This window comes from Podarcis melisellensis (assembly GCF_964234715.1).
Source record: "Podarcis melisellensis genome assembly, chromosome: 3".
Lineage (NCBI taxonomy): Eukaryota > Metazoa > Chordata > Lepidosauria > Squamata > Lacertidae > Podarcis > Podarcis melisellensis.
In genome coordinates this window covers 63,339,585-63,364,451 of record NC_138530.1, presented here as the reverse complement: position 1 = coordinate 63,364,451, position 24,867 = coordinate 63,339,585, and the positions used below count along the sequence as shown (strand labels likewise).

The 24,867-nt window shown below is 39.6% G+C and overlaps 2 protein-coding genes across 9 annotated transcripts in view; one reads left to right on the top strand and one right to left on the bottom strand.

The window, feature by feature from the left end:
• Nucleotides 1-24,867, top strand: part of AKAP7 (A-kinase anchoring protein 7) — a 79,091-nt gene that overhangs the window by 33,494 nt on the left and 20,730 nt on the right. The window contains exons 6-7 of the mRNA XM_081907239.1: nt 5,899-6,011; nt 15,589-15,736. Of these exons, the coding sequence (XP_081763365.1) occupies nt 5,899-6,011; nt 15,589-15,736 (261 nt within the window). The remainder of the gene's footprint in view (nt 1-5,898; nt 6,012-15,588; nt 15,737-24,867) is intronic.
• Nucleotides 1,602-13,632, bottom strand: MSH5 (mutS homolog 5). 8 transcript variants are annotated; one of them, XM_081907087.1, is made up of 4 exons: nt 13,307-13,593; nt 11,777-11,825; nt 11,305-11,326; nt 7,110-10,183 (listed from the first exon to the last, which is right to left on the bottom strand). In XM_081907087.1, exon 4 carries the CDS (start codon nt 10,153-10,155, stop codon nt 7,690-7,692), a length of 2,466 nt encoding a protein of 821 aa, XP_081763213.1. In that variant the 5' UTR covers nt 10,156-10,183; nt 11,305-11,326; nt 11,777-11,825; nt 13,307-13,593; the 3' UTR covers nt 7,110-7,689. The 8 variants fall into 8 exon arrangements, 7 of the variants coding, with proteins under 7 accessions (XP_081763213.1, XP_081763216.1, XP_081763212.1 ...); XM_081907090.1 differs by lacking the exon at nt 11,305-11,326 and adding an exon at nt 11,086-11,159; XM_081907086.1 differs by lacking the exon at nt 13,307-13,593 and adding an exon at nt 12,783-12,953.

Here is a 24,867-nt window from a genome sequence, read left to right as displayed (position 1 = left end):
TATTGCTAAGTGCTTATTCTGGAGTTGCAGTTTCCATCTTGTCTACTGATTATATGTTTCATAAAGCACATACATTCCCCAGCCTGCTTCCCTCCATTGTTGACCCCCTCCTGCTTGAGCACCTATATTCCATACCTGAGATGCCCTTAGTGCTGCTAGGTAGCACTAGCTTTACAACAGACCATCTGAGGGGACTGGATTATTTCAACCTCTTGAGTGAGAGTTTAGAAAACATAGAGGCTCCCTAACATACAGAATTTTGCCATCCCTGATTTTGCTAGGATTTCAGTATTCCAAAGACCAAAACCCAGACACCACCACCATTGGGGCACCCCCCCACACACACTCATCTCCGCAGCTCGCCCCCTCCTTTAGGGTTGCTGGCACCTGGGGAGGGGTTACAGGAGCTGATGCACTGAGAAGGAAAGAGGAGATGGAGGGAAGAGCGCAACAATGGAGGGCACCGGGGAGGGACGTGGTTGACATGAGGCAGCCCTGCGCTGAGAAAGAGAGAGGAAATGGAAGGCAGAGAAAGAGATAAACATCAGATAAACATCGAAGGGCACTAAAGAGGGACACGGCTGGTGTGAGCTGACCCCTGCTGCTGGCAGGAAAGGAAAGCAACCCCCCCAGACATTTTTTGCATATTCTAAAAAGCCAAAACCCTGTTAGAGCTTCTTACCCCTGAAAACCGGACATGTCCGGGAAAATCCAGACAAAAGGCAACCCTACAATTATATAAGGAGTTTCTATACAACTTTCTAAAACTTTAAATCTGTTTCTTTCCCTGAAAACAGTTCCTGCTGTCAGTAATTCATTGCAACTGGAAAAGTTACTTGTTAATTTTAGAGGCTCTTTGGAAAAAAAACATTAAAGTATCATTCTGATGAGGGAGAAATGGAAAATAGGAAGCTGCCTCTAAGGTTGGAGGTCCCTATGTTATGAGTGGGAGGACTGGGATTGAAAGTGGCTTGCCTAAGGTCACCTAGTGAGCTCAAAGTAGGGGCAGGATCTGAACCAGACTTATGGCTCTGTCTTACTGCCCCTAGGCTACATGGGTTGTCTCGAGAGCTACCATCCTGGTCAACATCTTATTTGGGGTTCACTGCTCTCATACCCATACCAGTCACATATACCCTCTATCTCTTTGAGTTGAATCCAACAAAGTCATACTCAAAGTATGGACTTATGGCAGGGGAGGAAAGGGATAAAAACCCTCTCCACATGCAGTAAAGGTAAAGGTACCCCTGCCCGTACAGGCCAGTCGTGTCCGACTCTAGGGTTGTGCGCCCATCTCACTTAAGAGGCCGGGGGCCAGCGCTGTCCAGAGACACTTCCGGGTCACGTGGCCAGCGTGACGAAGCTGCTCTGGCGAGCCGGCACCAGCGCAGCACACGGAAGCACCGTTTACCTTCCCGCTATAAAGCGGTACCTATTTATCTACTTGCACTTAGGGGTGCTTTCGAACTGCTAGGTGGGCAGGAGCTGGGACCGAAAGACAGGAGCTCACCCTGCCGCGGGGTTTCAAACCGCCGACCATACGATCGGCAAGTCCTAGGCACTGAGGTTTTACCCACAGCGCCACCCGTGTCCCTTCCACATGCAGTAGCCCCTGCAAAACTCTATAGAAAAGATTTGAATATTGAAGTTATGGACATGTAATGTCAACATTTGCTGTGGCAGTTGGAAACAAATACATATTTTAATCTTTTTTTTTCTTGAGTGTGGGGGTGGCAGCTAACCCATGGTCCTGCAGTTATTGTTGGCCTCCAGTTTCCATCACCCCCTGCCAGCATGCTCAGTAGTTAGGAATGATGGGAGTTTTAGTCCATCTGCAGAGTCACAGGTTAGCTAACCTGGTTTTGCTCAGGATGCAATACTCACAGTGTCCACTTGGAAAGTAAGTCCTGTTCAATTCAGTGGTGCTTACTAACAGGTAAGTGGGGACTAGGAAAGCAGCACTGGTTGTATAGATTTCTTAAGTGGATAATGCCAGTCAGGCGTGCCCACCTCTACACTCCTTTCCTCTAGAGCAGTTTAGTCACTTGGTGAATCTGCCTTCTGTATATTTCTCGTCTTCAGTGCGGAAACTCACATCTCCCATGGTCTTTTTCTTCTTTTAATGCTATAAGCAATCTACACCCAGAAGCAAGGCCAAACATACAGTGGTGCCTCGCAAGACAAAATTAATTCGTTCCGCGAGTTGTGTCGTCTTGCGATTTTTTCGTCTTGCGGAGCGCGGATTCCCTGCGTATTAACGGCTTTAAGAAAAAGGAAGCAAATTCGCAAGACGTTTTTGTCTTGCGAAGCAAGCCCATAGGGAAAATTGTCTTGCGAAGCAACGCAAAAAACGAAAAACCCTTTCGTCTTGTGCGTTTTTCGTCTTGCGAGGCATTCGTCTTGCGAAGTACCACTGTAGTAATAGAGATGTAATATTGTACCATTGTCACAAAACAATATTCTTTCTAATCATCCTGGAGATTCCCAAATGACTTACTTTCGCTGTAAATACAGATGGTAATAAACACAACTAAACGGCACATTCCATTGACATTTTTCAAGTAGCAACATTAATATAAATACTGATTTCTTTTTAACATAAGTTTGATATGCTGCAATCTTGAGATACTACAAACATTATTCTGAAATGAGTTTTTAATATCACAAACTAAATTTATCCGAGTAGTGCCTCTGCAGAGGTTAATGAAGCATGCATGTAGCCCATTATCTTTAATATGAAAACTCTTTAATAGAAAACAATTATGTGAGCTTTGTCATTATCATTATTCCCCTAGGATGAAAAGACTTAATGAAGGGAATCAAATGCATCTTTATGTATATCTTTGAAATAAGTATGATTACCTTTATTTTCTTCATATGAAGAGGCTTACAAAATAAACGTTCTTCTGAAATTGATCATTGCCTGAGTTATTTTCAGGTTCTTACACAGAGGTTCTTCAAAAGATTAAACCCATGCATATCTGCCACTGAATCCTGTATGTTGTAGATTATTTAGGAGTGGAGGTGGGGAGGACGTGTAAGGAAATATTGTCACTTTGTACAAGGTACCAGTCAGGCCTTTTGGACCTAGAAAAGACTCAACTCTTCACCCCTTCCTCAGGATAAACTCAAATGGTTGGAAATATATTTCTGCAAACCTTTAAGTTTTCTGTTCTTTTTGTCAAACAACATAAGAACACAATTTGAAAACTGTTACCCTAAGTAAACAACTCCACTCTTCCCATATTACCTTTTTTAAAAAAATGTGATAGAATTCAGTCTCTGCAATGATTTTTTCACAGTTCTTCACTAAAATAGAATAAGCATTGACCCTGCTGATTTGGGAAAACAGAGCTTTAGTTCTTTTAACTCTCACATGTAGAGATATTTATGCTAATTCAAAGTAGGTTTATTTCCAGTGACAACCAAACTGCTTTTTTTAGGGTTGCTAATCAATCATTTTAAAGACTTTTACAGACTGGTGCAGCAATCCACCTTCTGATAACAAGCCATTTTTAGCTTTCCCCTCCACTTTGAGCAAGCTTTTGTTTAGTGCCCCAGCTCCACCCTTTCCTATGTTTGTGGGACAATAATCAGCAGCTGTTCCTCTAAGGACTTTTTGTTTGACAACACACACCTCTTAATTCTTTTAGGGATCTACATGGTACCAGAAGGCCATAACAGCCAGATTTATTTTTCTGACTTCTTTGCTTTTAAAAAAATTTAAATCAGGAAGCTCAAGACAAAGCACAGTAGCACAAATATTTTGGAATCGTAAGATATCTCACAACCCTTTTTCATTTGGTAATAATTAGCTTCACATGGTAGAAAGTGGCATATTAACATCAGACTAGATGTTAATAAGGTGGAAAGCTCCCATATATGGCGATAGACTCCAGAAGCTTTACCCAGATGTTGGCCCCAGTCTTCAGTAGGTGCACTTATCAACAATTCCTGTGCAGACTCCGAACTATATACATGGTGCAGAATCAGTATTATACTGATAATACCAATCACTGCATGTTTCGCTTAACATTTGTAAAGGAGCTCTCGTGCAAAGTGATCAATAAGAAAGAAATCAGTATGAGTTAGCACATGTTGTACTACTTGTGTTGATTTTATATGCATATACAAATTGTAGAGTTGGAAGGGACCCTTAGGGTAATCTTTCAACCCCCTGCAATGCAGTAAAAAGTATCCATAAGAATACACATACATGAATTTGTTTGGGGGGGGGGAATAAAATTGTCCAGTAGCACCCTTAGAGACCAACTAAGTTTGTTCTGGGTATAAGCTTTCGTGTGCCATGCACACTTCTTCAGATACCTTGTCCAATACAGAGCATTCCAACTTTATTTGCTTCTGTTTAGAGTACCGAACGCTGATCAGATGTTTGAGCAGCTTCTTGGTGAGAGTGTGGCATAGTTTCTTTACATATTCAGTAGGATAGGTGGATTGTAGAGGGTTCTTAATTCTAAGACCCTTAGGTATAATGTCCAGGTTCTTGCATTTAGTCAGAAAGGAGATATCAGTCTGTACCTGTGCAAGTTTCTTTGTGAGGTTGGTGGACTTCCATTTCATGCGGCTCAACGTGGTGCCTTCCATGATTCTAGATTCAGGTAGGTAGCTGTGTTGGTCTGATGCAGTCAAAATAAATAAAAAAAATTACAAAATTGTCCATTAGCACGTTAGAGACCAACTAAGTTTGCTTATACCCAGAACAAACTTAGTTGGTCTCTAAGGTACTACTGGACAATTTTTTTAATGAATTTGTTGAAAGCCAAAATGCATGTTACTGGCAGTGCTTAGAACTGAATCCAGCTTTCTTAACATCTTTGAATGTCACTGCTTTCTTTGCATGGAAGGTTTGTATGGATTTACAATATTTTCAAGCAATTAATTCAAACAGAGAAGTGCATGTCTGTCAACAGGTGTTGATGGGAAATACCAATAATTCATAGGTATTAAAATAAGTGTCCAGTATTGATCTGATACCCAACAACAACAATACCCAGCGGTGATTATGGCAGGCTAATAGAAGCCCTTTGTTGAGTTTTCCTTTTTAAACTATACTATAGTTTTAACAAGCAACCAACGCCCCCCATCATGCCAAAATAATAATTCAACCAGCCTAAGACACTAGATCAGTACAAAATACAAGAAACAACAACCCTGTATGTACTCGACCCTGTATGTACTCGAATTTAATGCTCATCACTTTTGGCCAATTTATGTTGCGAAAATTTAGGTGCACATTAGATTCAATACCACATTTACATTCACCAGCTAATACTTCTTTGGTTTCAAGGTTCTGAAAATTGAGGTATGCATTAGATTTGATGGCACATTAGACTTGAGTAAATATGGTAAAAAATACTCAACACAATAAAACCAACACCTCATGGCAACTGATCCTGCTAGTCTAAATGCCACAGTTTATGCTGTTTTACTGGCTATCAGTTATATAGTTCTATTATGTTTCACTGGTACAACAGTGTGAGTCAACATTGCTATGCCTAGAACAGTGTTGACCTGGCAAACTTTAGTCTTAAGTGGTACAAATTTGGGCAGAAATGAATTGTGACAGATGTAAAACAACACATGTAAGCATCACCTTGAGGGCTTTTTACCTGCTACAAAGCTATGTTAGGAAGGTGGGTTTGTTGCACTAACGAGTATAGCAGATTGGCTCTTTCCATTTTTAAAAAATATGCAATTTTAAAAATGTGTATCTAGCTTCAAGTGCGTAATTCTGTGGTTTGCTTGTAAGTTTAAATTAGACTCTATCTGAACATTTGTTCTCTTTTCTGTCTTGTTTTATCATTCATAATTTTATCAAACTTTATAGTCTGCACAATGTTTGGAATTTTAAAAGTTTCTTCATTTGTGCCTACCTAGATATTGTGAGGAAGCTATTTAAAGAAAAGGGCATCGTCACAGGAGATGATAAAGCTTTTAAGCCTCACTTGACCTTCATGAAGCTGTCAAAATCGCCAAAACTACGAAAACAGGTGCAGTCACTTTGTACATCACAATATCTATACAAATGGTGGGGGAATGCTATGACCTTTAAGAAATTGTACTATAAAGGAGGTTCAAATTTCCAATCACAGTAACCCAGAAGTCAAGTAGTGATGCTTAAAAATACAGTGGTACTTTGGTTTAAGAACAGTCCGGTTTAAGAACGATTTGGTTTACAAACTCCGCAAAACTGGAAATAGTGTCCCGGTTTGAGAACTTTACTTTGGTCTAAGAACGGAATCCAAACAGTGGAAAGGCACCAGTGGCAGGAGGCCTCATTAGGGAAAGCACACCTCGGTTTAAGAATGGTTTTGGTGTAAGAACGGACTTCCAGAATGGATTAAGTTCGTAAACTGAGCTACCACTGTATATATTATTTTGGGTAGTATCCAAGGCATTTGTTCCATTAGTGCAAGAATTCTCCCCCTATGCCCTCTCCAAATCTGTTCCAGAGGGTTGGCTTGTGGCAAACTCCCTGAATATTGATGGGGGCGAGATAATGTGACAGTGCTTTGGGTGATTTAAAAGTAAGACACTCGCTGTCAGTAACGCTGGAGAGAGATTCTCTGCATGTGGTAGCATTTACTAATATCCAGCAACAAGTACTCTTAATGTGAAATGAAAATCTGTGACCACTTATTCACCAACCAGAGGATCAAAGTAAGGATGAGGCATGTTGGAAACCAAACTGGAATTTTTAAACACACTCAATGAGGGTTACAGCTTAATGGTTACTCTGATAAGGCACAGCCCTTAGTTTTGGTCAAAGCCACTTTAGAGAAGTTTTCTTAAAAAATCTGTTTCTAATTAAACTGATTCCTCCTGGAATGGTTATTTCTTCTACTATGGAAGTAAAACTCTAATGCAAATGTCCACACTGAATTGCAACAATTAAATTATATCTCCTCAGTCTAGTGTATAAACATTTAAAGTATTATCATGATTTATATTAACCAATTTTATCCTGAATGTGCTCTGAGACTATGGATAATAATCTGCCAAATTTCTCTCCTTTATAATAATTCAACATTGTTTGGTTGTGTAGCCTGTTTAAGGTTTTTTTTAGAGTATAATAAACATTCTTAAGGCATACTTAAGTTCATATTTATTCTTTTTTTCATATTATTCAACAATAATTTGTTTAAACGGTAAAGAGAAAGTTTATGTAAAACTGAACAATAACAATGAATAGAACTTAGAACACAAATATAATATTTTAATAGGCTTATTTAATTTTACCTAACCAACAATTCAATTACTTAAAGTAATTTATTTTTATTATATTTATTAGTATTATGCACCTGAAGATGTATGCTTCTCTTTCAAATAATCTTTCCAAATATCGCTTATTGTTACTATAGAATTTCTTCATTACCTATATTTCTCTGGTAAGCAGTGAAGGCCAGAGAGTTGTCTAAAGATCCCTAGCAGTTTTCTCTCCTAGGACATGAGCACTTTCAAGCACCCTTTTCCTTCTGTTTTCCCCAAGGCATTTCTGCCACTACATTGTGGTAGTGTGTCAAGCACCTGGTATACCTGGCTGCATTCATTTTGGTGGGTCACAAGTTGTGCAGGCTTCTTTGACATCTATAGATGAATTAACTTGAGCAAGGACTCCTGTTTCATTTGTTTGTCATAACCAAATAAGCACAAGCAACTCAGTACATGTTATGCCTTTTTAATAGGGTGCAATATGGTTGCTGAAGAGGGCAGCACCTCTTCACTCATAAACGCCTTTAAATCCAGCTGAGGATTATCAAGATCCAGGGAGAGGAATTTATCTACCAGAGTTTTGCAACTTTGCAACTGTTTCTCCTTTGAAGAATGGTCAGTGTGTTGGATGGGTTTCCCATTGCGGAGCAACTCTGACACTTCTACTCCTCGGGCAATCAGTTTAGGTGGCATGCCAGCCAAATCTGCAATATTAGCTGCATGGCTGACAGTGGACATGCCTTCTTTGATCTTGTAGAAAAACACAAGTTCATCTCCATCTTGGTGGGTGTCCATAGTCAGATATTGCAGAAGAGGACTGTCAGGCAGGAGATTCAGCTGCATCAGGCTGTGGAAATTAGTGGCAACAAAAATGTGTGGGCATTGGGTTGCTTGTCTAATCCAGTACCTTAGCACAGCAGCCAGAAGAGAGAGGCCATCTACTGTGTTTGTGCCTTTGCCAAATTCATCAATGAGCACCAAAGACCTTTCAGTGGCGTTGTTTACTGCCTTGGCTACTTGGTTAAGATCAATCATGAAAGTGGACAGTCCTAGAGATACTGACTCTCTGCTATGGATCCTGGTGTAGATTCCATCCACTGCCCCTATCTCAGCTTCAGCAGCAGGAACGTAGCTGCCAATTAGGGCCATAAATGTAATAATGCCTACCTGCTTTAAATATACACTCTTTCCAGATGAATTGGGTCCGGTGAGGATCTTAATCCGGCCATGCGTTTCAGCGCTCTCCGCTGAGTTGGGGAAAAAGGTCTTTGCACATAACTCCATCAGTGGATGCCTTCCATCCTTAATACGGATCATGTGGGAGTGAGAGAAGCATGGACGGATATATCCATTCTCACGAGCCATCACTGCTAAAGAGAGCAGCACATCTAAGTGTGCTGTGTATTCAATCACATCACTAAGTACTGCAGACTTTTCCAAAATCTTAGTCTGTAGCTGGTCCATGATCAGTATTTCTTGATCCCTTATTTCACAATGAAGATCACCAAGCAAACTATCCAGTTCCTTTGTCCTGGCACTGCGGTAGTGAAGCTTTTCTTCTGACAAGAACATGAAATCTAGTCCCTCAATCTCAAAGTCACTCATTTCCACCATTGTGGGCAGCCGTGGAATAGAGAGTAAGAATCCTATTAAGGGAATATAAATAACGGTACAGGATGGAATCCTATTATCCAGGTCCTCCAGTTCTTTTCGGGCCACCTCTGTAAGGAAGGCTGAAAGCCCCATCAACTTTCGTTTCTTTTCATCAATGGTGGGATCTACATTTGGTCTGACAGTGAAGTGGTTTGCTGAGATACTGCCTTCAAAATCTACCACTTTGCTGATTAGGCTGGCAATATAGTGTAGATCTTCAGTGAAGACTTGTGAAATAGTCTGGAAGAGCTCAATGGTATTGGGCAGGGAGCGACATGTATCTCTGAGGCACACAGCACTGTAAACGGTTTTGTACAGTGCTTGCCAGTCACTTACCTTAGTGTTAGAAACAGCCATGCGCCTAAGAATCAGGGGTACATTTTTAATATTTTTGAGGCATTCCTGTAGGGTCAGAACTATTTCATGATTCCGAGCTAACAGGAAAAATTGGATAACATCAAGACGTTTGTTCAGTTCTGTCAAATTGCGCGTGGGTCTCATGAGCCACAGTCTCATCAACTTCTCTCCCCACTTGCATCTACAGTGGTTCAGAATCCCATATAAGCTGAGTCCTTCTTTTTTCCCACTGGCTTGTTTATACACAGAAGGATGCACTTCACTTTTAAATATCTGCAGCACAGAGTAAGCATCTTGATCCACGTGTACAATATCTGTCAATACAAACTTTTTAAAGGCAAGGATAGGAACATTGACACTACTATCTTCCAGTTCAACTCCAACCCTCCTCCTGTCAAGAAACTTCAACAATCCTCCTAGCACTCTTACCACGAGTGGGCTCTCAAAAGGAATAATAGACGACAAATAGAGGATTTTCTCAGTTGCTGTCATGTCAGAGGGGACAAAAGGGAATTGCCTCGATAGGATCCTTTGCTTGCTTACTTCTAAACCAAAATCCATATTTGGATACAGGACAACCTCTGGCTTTCCTCCTTCCTGATGTTCTCCCATAGTATTACCTAAATTGGACAGGAATTTGGCTATGCTATAATCTTGCTTAGCACTACTTAATATGTATTTGGGAAGTACTTCATCAACCACTTTCTGGAGCAGCTTAAGGTCTTCATTGTCTGGTGTGTCAGCCATAAAGTAGATAGAGCAGTCTCCAGTGTCATAGTAGGCAATACCCAGCTCTCCTCCATACCACAATACACACATGCAGATCTCATGCTGTTCTTGTTCATCTTCTTGATCAATGTTAGGCAATGGTTGCGGCTGGCAGTTGGTGGCAAAAGAAGCAGTAGCACTCATTTTTAACAGAATTCTAGAAGATATGTGGCTGGGTAAACAAAACATTCTTTTTAGTGTTTCATTCTTTAACTCCCCCACTTTTCCTCACAAAGCTACCCCTCCCATTTGGCTATTTCTCCAAACCTATCATATCGCTGTTCTTATTTCTTACATGGCCTTGTTATATTTTTTCTTACTCTATGCATTCCCCTCTCACTATATATGTTTCCTAATCAGTTGCAGAAAAAAAGTGGGCAGATCACCCAAGACCTCACTTCTGGTAGACAAGGAGTATCTAGTTTGCAGTGTTAAGGCAGGTGTCTAGTTCTGAGATGCACATTTACTGCAATACCACACTCATGACCTGGTTGAGGACAAGCAAAGAGTGTCACTTTCCTTAAACAAATTCACATTTTTTTCTTCCACTGCAGAACCCTTCCCTAATAACAAGTTTTGTTAATAGCCAATTTCACAAAGTAGCACCTTAAAATTGCAGAAATAGGTACCTCAATCACACTATAATGTTTTTTCAACATTATTGTCTATGTGTAGTAAGGTAAAGAGGGACGCGGGTGGTGCTGTGGGTAAAAGCCTCAGCGCCTAGGACTTGCCGATCCAAAGGTCGGCGGTTCGAATCCCCGCAGCGGGGTGCGCTCCTGTTGCTCGGTCCCAGCGCCTGCCAACCTAGCAGTTCGAAAGCACCTCCGGGTGCAAGTAGATAAATAGGGACCGCTTACTAGTGGGAAGGTAAACGGCGTTCCGTGTGCTGCGCTGGCTCGCCAGATGCAGCTTGTCACGCTGGCCACATGACCTGGAAGTGTCTGCGGACAGCACTGGCTCCCGGCCTATAGAGTGAGATGAGCGCACAACCCTAGAGTCTGTCAAGACTGGCCCGTACGGGCAGGGGTACCTTTACCGTTACCTTTTTAGTAAGTTAAAGTATCTGCTTACATATATATGTATGATAAAAAGATCAGGTGGTACTTCTGTGTTTGAGCATTTCCTCACGTGTGCAATGTGGTATGCTTCAAAGTTGTAAATGAAAGAGAGAATGGTATGAATGAATGAATGAATGAATGAATGAAGAGAGGTATTGCATATGTGTTGATGGAAGTGAATGAGTGAGTCTGCAACGAGGAAAGAGGGAAATGGAACACCACCCTTTCCTACCTTTCTTTCTTTGCTGCATATGCTATAGAAACAAAACAAACAACAACAAAAATAACTGTTACAACAGTTGTCTAACAACAAAAATAACTGTTACAACTACATTCGGAAAAAAAAGAAAGACTTTCAAAAATTCCACAAGATTATTAGACACAAAAGGCACCAGAAGGATTCTATGATTGATTGATTGATTGATTGATTGATTAAGTAAGTTAGTATTTTGTGAAGACGATACAGGTAACTCACAACTTATAGTCATTTAACTTGTGCACATTCAGCTTTATATGCTTGGGGGCGGGGAATGAAAAAATAAAAAAAATTAAAACGGGGTGGACACCAGAAAAAAAAAACTTTTGCAATCCCAGTCACCACTGCACCTAGTGTGTTTTGACCATACATCATTTTGGCTTTAGGCACTATCTCAAGAATGTAAGCCTCATGTAAGTTTAGAGTCAGCATACCGTAATAGTCTTACCTGAATTCTTCTTAAGTTGCTAATTGTGAACGGTCACTATTTGAAGAGTCTAGAGAAAACAGATAGATTATACAGAATAGGTAGAATCAGATGCTTTTGGACCTTTATAGAAATATGAAAGGTAGCTAATAAACTGTTCAAGAAGTGGTTTTGAATGTATAGAAGAGTGAGCTGGACTTTGATATGAGACTAACCACTAGAGAGTATAATTAAGAGGAGGTTCCTCATTCTTTAGCATGAAAGTAATATTTTACAACATGGCTTTTGCAAGCAAAATAACATGAAAAATGTGAACAAGGTAGTTTGCCTTCTACACAGAACAAGTAGAGAGCTTGAAGAATATTAAATAGGAAAACATAGTTAATCACATGCATGTGAGGCCTCTTGAGTTCAGTGTTTCAGCATATATGATATAGGTTAGATAAGAGATCAGTATTCAACCGTTGAGTGAATCAACATGATTCATTTGGGGTCTTATTCTCAAATTGGGTGTACTAGTTTCTATAAAACTCATTATGAATTTGTCCGTGTGTTTGGAAATAGTTGTCTGACTGCTTTACCAGATTATGGTTGTACGTAATGTTTGAAAAGCCACAAAACCTATCAAAGGTTTGGCAGGCCTTATAACGATCATGGGAACCAGGCAGAAGGCCTTTTCGGTTGTGGCATCTGCCCTGTGGAATGCCCTCCCATCAGATGTCAAGGAAATAAACAACCACCTGACTTTTAGAAGACATCTGGAGGCAGCCCGGTTTAGGGAAGTTTTTAATGTTTGGTGCTTTATCGTGTTTTTAATATTCTGTTGGGAAACCCAGCCCGATGAGCGGGGTATAAATTATTATTATTATTAGGTTGAAAACATCAACCCTGGTTTGAAAACTAATTAAAAATGCTTTGTGAATTATGTTTCTGTTGCTCTCTTATTGTAACATTGGCTAGAGATTATAATTAGACAAGGCTACAGGATACTATGAAGCTGGTTCATATCCCTTTACTGCAGACAAACCTTATGTCCCCTCAAACAGACAAAGATGCCTGAATAAGAGCTTAAAAAAAAAGTGGAGGGAAACCAGAGCTCCCTCATAACATAACCACTTCTGGACTATACCATTTCAGCCTGCTGTGGGAGGAGGGGGGACAGTTAGATACTTTAACGCTTTCCCTCATAAAATACTACTGCATATAAAACGAAATGTCCCTTGCCAGTTATGGAGTAATTCTGGTATGTTTTTCCTCAATATCCCGTAGACTGTGTAACAGGATATTTGTCCTGTCAGGATATTGTATTACGGCAGTGCCCCTTTAGTTCAGGTTCCACCAAAAGCCTCAAAATTATCTTGTTAAAGGTAATTGTAGTTAAGTGGCATAAACATTGTTTAAATAGATAAAAATTCTATAGCTTCTAAAAATGATACCTGTTGAGCTTATAGTTTGAAACATGACATATGTGAGGTTTATGAATGTGTCACCTTGCAAACCCAATAAAAATTGTCTCAAAAATGCTGAAGATTAATACTCGGGAGTATGTACCTCAAAGTGACAGTTTTTGCTCCAGTATTTATACAGGCATATTTCTTTACAGTTGTGTGGTAAACTACTCATGTATTCAAGCTTGTTAAGGAAGACATGTCTTCATGGCTTTGGTGAAGTTATGAATGTCAAAAGTTCAAATGTCAAAAGACTTTTTTGCCCCATTAAAACCCATGGTAGTAACTGCTGGCAAAATAATACGTGGTGTGTTTGTAATTTAAATACTAAATACTAAATTCGAAATCCCTACTCAGCCATGAAGCTCGCTGGGTGAGCATGGGCCAGTCACTCAAACTCAGCCTCGCCTACCTCACAGGGTTGCTGTAAAGATAAATGGGGAGCAGCAGAACTGTGTAGGCCACCTTGAGCTCCATGGAGAGAAAGTGGAATATAAATGTAATAAATGAAATAAAATAAACGTAGAGATTATCACAGCTTTTGCAGAGGGAGTCTGCTAGTAATTTAATTTAATTTAGTTTAGTTTAATTACAGTTTATGACAATGCGGTGCAGAGGTTGCTAGGTTTTGGGGGCCTGTGGGCACATTTGGAAAACTAAGAAGAGAAAAAGAGTTTGGATTTGATATCCCGCTTTATCACTCCTCTTCAGGAGTCTCAAAGCGGCTAACATTCTCCTTTCACTTCCTCCCTCACAACAAACACTCTGTGAGGTGAGTGAGGCTGAGAGACTTCAAAGAAGTGTGACTAGCCCAAGGTCACCCAGCAGCTGCATGTGGAGAAGCGGAGACACGATCCCGGTTCACCAGATTACGAGTCCACTGCTCTTAACCACTACACCACACTGGCTCTAAGAAACTGTTGTAGGCATCACCTCACAACTGCACACCCTCAACTGCATGCACACATCTCACAACCACACATTTTGAGGAAGCATAATTTGTGACATTACACAACATCAATATGGATCACAGGGCCTGTCTGATAAGGCATTAGCATTATTTTTCAGTTTTCTGGCTTTGAAGAGCTTGAGCCAGTATGACATAGCTTTAAATCAGCAAGGTTTTTTAAATCATTGTATTGTATTGATCCTGCAGATATTTAACTAACTTCTGCAAATTATACTTGAGTTATAAGAGTCAATGTTGCATTAGGGGTTATCAAGAGATGACTCATGTGGAGTTAACATCATTTACCACTAGATGTCAGTGACATTTCAAGAATTAGGAAAAGCAAAGTAATATTTTGAACAGTGAGCAAATAATTTGTCCAAATATATTCTGATACACTTGCTTTGTTTTTACCTCAGAAAGCTGCTTCAAAAGTACTTGAATAAAAAGAAATGCAGAATTATTATTACTATTACAACTACTACTACTATTTCTGTATTTCTTTTCCTTCCAGTCTGGAGCCCAGGGCAGTGTACAGCATTAATAAAAACAGTCAATATTAAAATATTATTACATTAAAGGCAATTAAAAAAACTCATTGCATTCAACAGAACCCAAATTAAAACTGCAGCAACATATTTCAACTGCTGGAACATTTATCTCCCCAAAACACAGATGAACAAGTATATATTTAGCTGATACCTAAAGACTACCAATGAGGAGGATGGCTGTACTTTTCCAAGAAGGCAATTCTATAATGCACTGAATAATTCTAACAGATATGATAAAGGAACCATGCAATACGTAGAATTAAATTTGAAACAGCTGACCATAGCATCTTTCTATTACTTGTCTTTAAAATTGCTTATTTTAAATGACCAAGCCAAATTTATATGCCTATGGTATGCCAGTATTTTAATGGAATAATACTCATTAAATAATCAGGAGCCAGCTGTTTACCTCGACAGGTGCCCAATAATGCTAATCTCTGATTTAATTAATGTTGTGCTGATACCATTTACTGGTTATACCAGACAAAATGTATTGTACCAATCAACTGAGTATAGGATTTCTCTGTATTGATGTGCATCCTGACCCAACAGAAGTGATCTATAGCTGGTAACAGGTTTTCATTCACAGATCTCTACTACTAAGACAAAAAGACGCTAGGAGAGTGGGCAACTGCTTTAGGTATGGCATTTAAATATAGTACTTAAGTTTCTGCAGCTGCAATGGACTCATCAGCTGGATTATTAGCCAGCAAGACTATCAAGTTTTATTTCAAAATTTCAGCATGTTGAAACTTTGGTCAGTAGAACCAATAGGAAAATATTATGAAAATCTAGTTAGTCTATAAAGTGCTGTGCACATTGATGGTGCTGTATTACTCTTCTGCCTCCTTGTTAGATCATGTATTTTTTCTTTACTGTTTTAAGGGAGTGAAAAGAATTGACCCAACCTTATTTGAGAATTTCAAAAACCATCATTTTGGAGATGAATCCATGAAGCGTCTAGATCTTTGCTCAATGTTGAAAAAGAAGCAGCCTAATGGCTACTATCACTGTGAGTCCTCTATCATAGTAGGTAAGTGTAATATATTTCTTATGCTTTTCTGAGTTAGCTGTAAGTGAAATGGCTTTTTGTTATGTTCACTCATCCTCCTACTTCTTTCATGACCAAAGGAGTGTAGCATATGCGTGGACCTTTTGCTTAGTTCTTCAAGATTTCGTAACACAAACGCAGTGCCAAGAATGCAGCTTAAATAATGTTTCTGGTCAAGGCTTTGAAACTTGTTCACATAATATTGCCTCTTCCTCAATTTATCTTCTTAGAAAAGTCAGATTAAACGGGAAACAATAGGCACTGTTTGAATTTATAATTGCCAGGGCTGTAAACTTCAAGCAACTTGATTGATGGATTTAAAAAAATTAAAGCTTTACATTAACATTAAAATTCCTTTCCCCCTCCTGGATTAATAGGAGAGGCTGTGACTGAGGGAAAGTTGCATGCAGGAGGTTCCTATATCCCACCCCATTGTGTGTACATGGAAAAACAGCACACTTAAAAATGACTTACGAATGGGAAGCCAGCTTATATTTTTCCTTTCCATGTGAAACTACTCTAGCTTTCTAACAATGAGAACCAGAGCCAGCTGAATCAAACAGGGTTCAGCGTCAATAATTCATTTAAGTCTGGATCTTCCACAATACTAATAAGTTTCATTTTTTAAAGCCATTTGGATTTTAGCAGAGATGGCCTTTCTTTAGGGTGGCCTAGTGTCCTCTTCCATAACAGACAGCCAGCTGCTTGGGATTGTGCCCCTTTTCCCTGTTCATCCAGTAAAATTCATGAAACTGGCACTTAGGGAAGGGGTTTTGGAGGTGGACAGGGGGTCGTGATCTGAGCTTCCTTTCTTTTTAAATGCCAGATCTGGTTCCAAGTGCCTCCTACCGCTTACAAAGCAGCACTGTTTTTTTTTTAAGGTAATGAAATCTATTTATTTTTAACGTACTGTATTGACAGCAGGTCAAGCTTGTTGCTGTGTGTGAAAGACGTGAGGACATTTCCTTAAGGACAACTGCCAAAGGAAATGCAAAAAGAAAAAGAAAAAGCTGCCAGTGGATAATACAGCGTCTAACTGTGCCACATTAAGAGGGAACAGAAGCAGCTCTGCACCCAGAGCAAAAGCAACAGCTTTGACAGAAGTAGTAGTATTAGGAATACCAAACAGCTGCTAGGGAGCAACAGTGAAGGACAGAGAGGACCACCAGAATGGGAGACAGAGGAGGAACTGATTTGGGGTGATATTGGAGTGAGATGCAAATTAAATAAATTTATTTTCAACAGTTGAATGCCATTTGTTTATTAATAATTTCTCACACAGGTGAAACTATTCTCTTCCTGCAGTATCCTAAAAAGGCTTTAATCAATATATTTCTTTATTTGTAGAAAGCCAGGTGACTAAAGCATAATTAATCAACTTACAACCCTTATAATTACTGCAGCATACAGAGGACTAAAGCAGAGTAAAGTTTTCATTTGCTATAGGAATGTATAAAAGCAGTGGCTTTTATTATTAAATAACTACATACCACATTTCTATATTACTCAGTAACCAAAGACTTGTATTGTGATGGCAAAAATACCTTTTGGTTAGCCTACAGGACCTTTCTCCATCAGCTTATTTCAATGGGGCGCTTTCCTCAACAGTGAAAAGAACTATACTCTTTACCCTGGGTGCCCCTGACAAACCCCAGATGATTTGGTCCTTATGACATTTTTACTGATAATGCTGGTTTGTAACTTTGTAACTTTGCATTGTGAAGTGCTTCACTGTTACTCCAAACGAAAATTGGTGTAGATATTTTTTAATTAAAATAAATACATACAGGTGTGCTAGAAGTAGCATGTTGACTCCAGTTAGAAGCCTCCACTAATGGAAGGCAAGGAGAAATGATTCCTCTTGATTTCTTCTTCTACCTGCAGCCCTCTGTAACCGCATAAACCTAGATTATCCACAGCAGTTGGAAGGTGGCGTAAGGAACTACAGGGGAAAGGATGAAGTGGCAAAGCTCTCTTATCCCCATCTTCTGTTAGCAGAGCCTCAGTGAGATCTTCTGTACATGGAAACATTTGTTCTGTTTGCAGAAGGGCATTATTGGATGCAATCCAATACATTACATTTTTAGCCTGAGTAAAATCAATATCCTTTATTGAATTTTATGTTCATAGTCTATAACATTTTCTTAAGGTATTATGGCATAAAGAGGCATTTTATTAGCAAGGGAAAGGTGCTCTTGGAAGTGAGTTTATATCTACTAGAAAGATACCGTAATATTTTTTTGCTAATGAAACAGTTCAAAGCAAGTTCAGTATATTGTTCAGGTTCACTTCTCACCACTGTGTCATTTGATTTTGGCTTTTATTCTGCTTTGGAGCATGCAGCAGAGATTATTACTAATGTTTATTCTTGCAATTTATATTTTGGGCTCTGAGTAAAAATAACTGTCAAATATAACATGGCTAAACAATTGCAATCAGCTTTTCCACGTGGCCTTCTATTTTTTATTTTTTTTATCGTGCTTAATGCCAATTTTGAAATGCATTCGCATCCTCAGTTTTCATGTTTGTTTGAACAAGCAAAAGGTAATGGGGCTTCTATGGGCCTTTAATTAGTTTATTCCTGTTCATTCCCAGCCTCAGCAGTACTGCATCAATCCTTATTTAGTAAGTTCCTGTTTCCTGCAGCATGTCTGTGTGTCTATTCCTGTGTCATCTATGCTGCCTTTGCTCATTGTGCGTTTACTGTCAGAACAATTGCTCATGTTTTATTCTATTCTTATTCTATTCAAGTTCCCCCACTATAGGAAAGAAAGCTGCCTTATTATTTCTAAGAATACAGTTCTGGGGCAGCAGGGCAGAGCCTTGGTCATGTTGCTCCATAGACAGTGATGGCCTATTTTATCTTGCGGTACAATGAGACAGGAATTAAGTTGTCAAGACCTGATGTAGAAAAATTCACTGTGCTACTTCAGATTGCAGGATGTGATTCAAATTTTAAATTCTCTCTCTGTTAAAAAGAAAGCGAGGAAAACTCAATGCAAGTAGAAACTAGAAGAGCAGGAAAAGAGGTGACCTAGAATCTTTCACCCTAGCATTAGCAGGATGCCTCCCCATAAGTTTTTTTGTGGAGGAGTATTAAAAAATGTGATGCGACTCTCTGCAATCTCATGTAGGTACTGTCCACCCTTAGCACCTCAAATTCTACCACCTCATTCTGCATGTGTAAACCAGGCAATGTCACTGTCTTTCAGTGGTTTATGTGAAATACAGTTGAAAGTTGTTTCTTCAGTAGAAAGAGATGGTGTTTTAAATCTTTCATGATTTCATTTATACCTTTTGTTCTTCACTGCCAGCGATATCAGTCCTGATGAGACTGATGGGGAAAAGGCTGTGCTGGAAATGAAGTCAGCCGAGTGGCGTGAGATCAGAGTGGGCAGATAGGGGAAGTGTTAAGACTTCCACATGTTTCAAGGAAAACATTTTAAGGTCAGATCATGTTTTCACATTCAGCAGCTGATAAATAAATGTGTGAGAAACTGAAGGATCCAGAGCGGCAAAGAAAAGGCCTAAGGTTTCAAAGTGAGCCAGGACATTCTTTCCATTGTAACTTCTGACTAAATTCTCATTAAGCTGTCCTGTATTTTTCACAGGACTGCACACAATGGCTTTCCAAATTGGTCCTCCGTTTCTTTGTTAAAAAATCATAGGTATTGCTCATGAGCGCTTTTATTTTTAAACCAAAAAGTGCCGCTCTAGTATATTTATAGTGAATTGAATATGAAAGAAAAAGATCTGAAAAGACGTGACAGCAATATTTGTTTCGCACTCCCTTCATTATTTTGATACCTCAGGAAGATACGGTGCAAAAATAAAACATCTGTAAAGGGCTCAGTTACTATTTACAGCTCTAAACAGGTTTGTTTTAACTCCCCTTCTTAATGATGGCTATTAGTACATACATAGAAAGATAGATAGTGTTTTGGAACAGGTGCTTGATGCAAATATCAGCTGTCTCCTGTCTTCCTCAGTATGCGATAAGTTACTTATGTTTTGCATATGTATGCTGTTATAGGGAAGCAAGAACTCTCCCCTTTTCATCCTCTTACTCCTGTTTCACAGCTATCTGTCTGTCAGTGTTTGCAGTATTGCACTATTACCACTGAGGTCAAGCTTCCAGCCCTGTGCTGATTCTTGTGTATTTCCCATTATAAACTGTACTGTGGGTAAATTCATACAACCAGTGCTGTTTTCTAGAAAAAGAGGTGTTGTACCTCACCATGAACACCTCCCTCATTCTCGTAGAATGGCAATGGTGCCCAGCTGAGAGGTGCCAGCACTGAGTTCCTGTAAGTTGTGGCTGGAAAAAAAGACTTGCATATAACTATATTCATTTATTTATTTTTTGCAGTAACAAGTGAAAGCAAATAAATTTCATTTATTTTATTTTTCATAGTTCTAAACCACTTTCCCAGCAATTACTTTCCCGAGTTGTGTTGTCCAAAATATCACAAAGCTTTTAAGGCACCTTGTATCACTTCAAACAAAATGCATTCTGAACATGCAGCATACATGCTAAGATGCAAGTCAGCATGCATGTTGATGTGAGGCATCAAGTGATGCACATTTATGTGTAAATCAGCTGTTAAAGAATGTGAGGAGACAAACATGATCAGCACCTTCATTTTCTCTTCTTTCAAACTACCAGGTTCTATGTATACACACTTGTATTTACTTCCAGTGTGCTGGTTTGGGAAATGATGAGCACACAACATTAACCACAATCCTTTCTCTATCCCATCATTTCTTATAAAGTACTGTGTTTTGATTAGTTTTCTCCCAAACCAGCTTCAAATTGAGAAAAAGAACTACTTTAAAGCTGGTAATTTACAAACAGCCTATGTAATGCTACATAGTTTTCAGTGGACAATGCAGGCACCCTTACTGTTAAGACAAATATTTGGGCATCAAAAACAAAACATTGAACTCCTGTCTTTCACAATTTGCACACATTTAATCCTTTTTGAATTATCATAGGTGCTAGGGTAGGGGTAGACAGCATCTTAAAAACAGAGACATCACCTTGCCGACAAAGATCCGTATAGTTAAAGCTATGGTTTTCGCAGTAGTGATGTATTGAAGTGAGAGCTGGACCATAAAGAAGGCAGATCGCCAAAGAATTGATGCTTTTGAATTCTGGTGCTGGAGGAGACTCTTGAGAGTCCCATGGACTGCAAGAACATCAAACCTATCCATTCTGAAGGAAATCAGCCCTGAGTGCTCACTGGAAGGACAGATCCTGAAGCTGAGGCTCCAATACTTTGGCCACCTCATGGGAAGAGAAGACTCTCTGGAAAAGCCCCTGATGTTGGGAAAGATGGAGCACACAAGGAGAAGGGGACGACAGAGGATGAGATGGCTGGACAGTGTTCTCGAAGTTACCAGCATGAATTTGACCAAACTGCGGGAGGCAGTGGAAGACAGGAGTGGCTGGCGTACTCTGGTCCATGGGGTCACGAAGAGTCAGACACGACTAAACAACAACAACAAGGGTAGGGGTAGGGAACCTCAATGGGGAACGGCAGGCCCTGAGGTTCGATGCAGCCCTTTAGGGTTCACTGACCCTTAGAATTTGCCCTAGGCCACACACCTCTCGATTGCCCTGCAGCACCTGTTCCGTGAGTGCTTTTGCCTTGCTCAAATTGGTCCTTGAACGGTGCTAATGCCCCCTGCTTGCCTAGCAGGAGAGATGTTTGGGTAAAAACCTCTGACTTTTATGTGGTTGGAAGGAGGCCTGTGCAAAAATAATAGTCATCTCACTTGCCCTGCACACTTGGGCCTCTGACTCTGCCCATCACTGCCACATTCCCCACCACTATCACAGGCTGTCTACAAGGGAATGTTCTTCTTGGGCTGAAGAAGGTGCCCCTGTCCTAGGAACCTAGTGGTGTGGGCACATGATTTCTTATTACAGCTACCATGGAAATGTTTTATGAGCCGTAGACTGCATTACACCTTTTCAACAATGCCATGCTAGGAACTGGACTCAATGAAGAAATTGTTAGCATAATGAAAATAGGCAGGCTTAAGTATACAAATGGCCAAATTCAAGTCACCTAGTGTGTTGCTGGAAGCCAGCACACAGACTCCTGCTACCACAGTGGTGGTCTTCCCACTCCCCCCTGTGCTTCCCCCACATCTGCTTTGGAGAGTCAGAACCCCTCAGAACAATACATGGGGAGACTGTTCATATGACCTGAGCCACCTACTCCAGTGTTTAGCTCTCACTTATTTTTATTTCATTTATTTCATAGAATGCATATACTGCTTGATTGTAAAAAAATTATAATCATCAAAGTGTTTTATAGTCTACTATATACAAACATTTCCAGCGCCTTCCATATTTATTAATTAAATTATTTCAGCCTTGCCTTTTGTAGCCAAATGGCTTCCAAGGCAGCTTACAGAGATTTTAGAAAATCAAAAGGCAAAATGAAATGTGCAGTACAATACCAGAACAATATAGTTTTTACCTGACATCTGAACGCCAACTGTGAGGAGGCTGAATAAATATCCTAAGGTCGAGTTCAGCTGCTGGGCATCATGACAAAAAAGATCTTCCACTTTACAGCTATGCTTCTGCTGGTTTGGGGGCTCAAATCGTGGCCTACATTAATTATCGTATTTTTTGGTCTATAAGACACCCCCATGTATAAGACGACCCCTATTTTGGGGGACTCCAATTTAAGAAAATGGAGGAAGATGGTCCCCCAAACTTTGGACATTATTTTTTAGGGGGGGGGGAAACCTAGTCTTATACATGGAAAAATACGGTACCTGAGTGCCAGAAAGGATCATATGAGAAGGCCCAGGTAATAACCAGCACGTGCTTTTTTAAGGGGAATGCAACACCATCCAAGCAAATCACACACTTTTATCTCAAATAAGCTTTCTTAAAACCCCCCAGACTATCACTGTCTTGCCTGGATAATGGCAATATAAGATAAATAAGAATAAGTATAGGAAAAAGCCATTTTCTTTTCTGTTAAAATGCCAGAATGGCCCTTTTTCTTTCTTCAACATCTGATGGCTATTCAAAGTCTCCAGAGATTACAGAGAATGCTGCATGATTGCGCAGAGATTCTGCTCTGATGGCCATTGCAGCCCTCTGAGGTATTCTAAAATAAGATACACTGTTGAACAGGTCAGTACTTCAGAAATAATGTGAGCATTGCTATTAAAACGTTTTAGGTTTAATGCCACAGCATCTAGGCAACAATATAGAACAGGAAAAGTTCCTTTTGCTGCTTCTAAATCCAAACTGCCTTTGTCTTTAAAGCTTAGTATATATATTGAGGATGAGAATTTTTTTGGAGGGGTGTGGTTGTAAAAGAAACATTATAATTGAGCATCTCCAACTGAGCACAAGATTTGAAATTCCACTACACACTGTCCCAATTATTATTATTACTATTTTTATTTAATTAATTCATATACCACCCTATACCCCCAGGTTAGAGATTTTTCCATTGGCTCTGTAAACCTTTGTTTCAGTTGAGAAGCAACATGCAAGATTCCAGAAAATATTTCTAAAAATAAAATAATTCATCATCCTCATTATTCAGTATTAGGAATGTCTAGCTTCTCTTGTTAAGATACTGTGTGTGGTAGAAAATGGGAACAAAATTCCAGTTTGCTTCCCTGGTTTTACCATCTTTTTAATAATATATTTCTTAAAAATAGGTTGGATCCAGACTTGTATCGGGTAGACCCCTGCTAATAGGATGCTATAGTTCCTCTGCAGCCCTGTATGTCTCCTGAAAACCTGCTTGGGACGTTGTGAGGGCCCCTGGGACACTGCAGGGGAGAATTGCCATAAACTAGCAGCCCCCTCAGCCCCTCAGCCCCTAAGTTACTGTCCACTTACAGGTAGCAGGACAGGAGCCTCAACTGGATCAGAGTTGAGCCCATGAACAGAGGAGACCTTTCCATTCATGAAGGAGATATCTGGATCTAACATATTGTTTTAACAAAAATTACTAAATGCAAAATGCATGTGCCTACTATGGAGCCCTATGTATTGACTGTCAAATATTTAATAACTTGCACATCAACTATTAAATGTCATCAGCTACCACAGGTCAATTAATGTCAAATACTTGAATTTCTTTGCAAATGTTACCAAAACTTCAAATATTAGAATATTAGAATTTTGACAATTGAGACAATTGAGACTTTTTAAAAAAAGAAAATTATTGTCTGCTCTAGTGCCATGAACCACTGTTTTAATGTGATAAAAAATCATAAAGATTGAAGGTTAAGCAACAACCTCCATTTCTCCTACTCACTATGAGAGCATACTGAGCTTTTCTGTTAGTAATTATGATAGAATAGCATTAGCGTTTTTGACCAAACTGCAGGAGGCAGTGGAAGACAGGAGTGCCTGGTTTGCTCTGGTCCATGGGGTCATGAAGAGTCGGACACGACTAAATGACTAAACAACAACAAGCATTATTGTTTCTGGATTTTGCAGGTAATTAATATTCCCATGTAGAAGGGAACACACACACCATTTCTATGAAAACTTACATCTCACACTTTTGATGTCTACACACAATTCCGGGCAGCTTACAACAACTAAAACTAGCCATAAAATACAATAACATTTGGAAACAAAAACAATATAACAGAATCAGAGTAAGTTCAGCCATGAATAAAAACTTACCTATCTGATATGTGTGTTATATGTAATATAAACCCATTGCAAATTACCAAATTCATCATAAAATAATGTAATGCTTAGAATCCATGCTGCATGGTTAATGGTTGCCAAATTCAGACCCATTGACTATGCATATAGCTGTATGTAAGAGCTCTGGGCAGTTAGAAGGTATGCAGAATAAATGTATTTTCTGTGAAGTGCAGCAAGAGATGTGCTTGCCACAGCAGGCAGAAGTACGGGTTGGGGGGAAATGGCTGGTCAGATACTGAAACAGCAGCTGCAGCATATTATCATGCTTCTCTAGGCCTGGGCCAAACTTGGCAAGCCTAGCATATTCTGGACTTTGAATTCCCCGCACCTTACATCCCTACATCCCTTGTAAAGGTATAAGCATTCAAGAGCAGAATAAAGTGTAAGACTTTTATGCAGTGAA

Coding starts and splice junctions, on each gene's coding strand:
- MSH5 (XM_081907092.1), bottom strand. CDS start 10,155: ATGAGTGCTACTGCTTCTTTTGCCACCAACTGCCAGCCGCAACCATTG.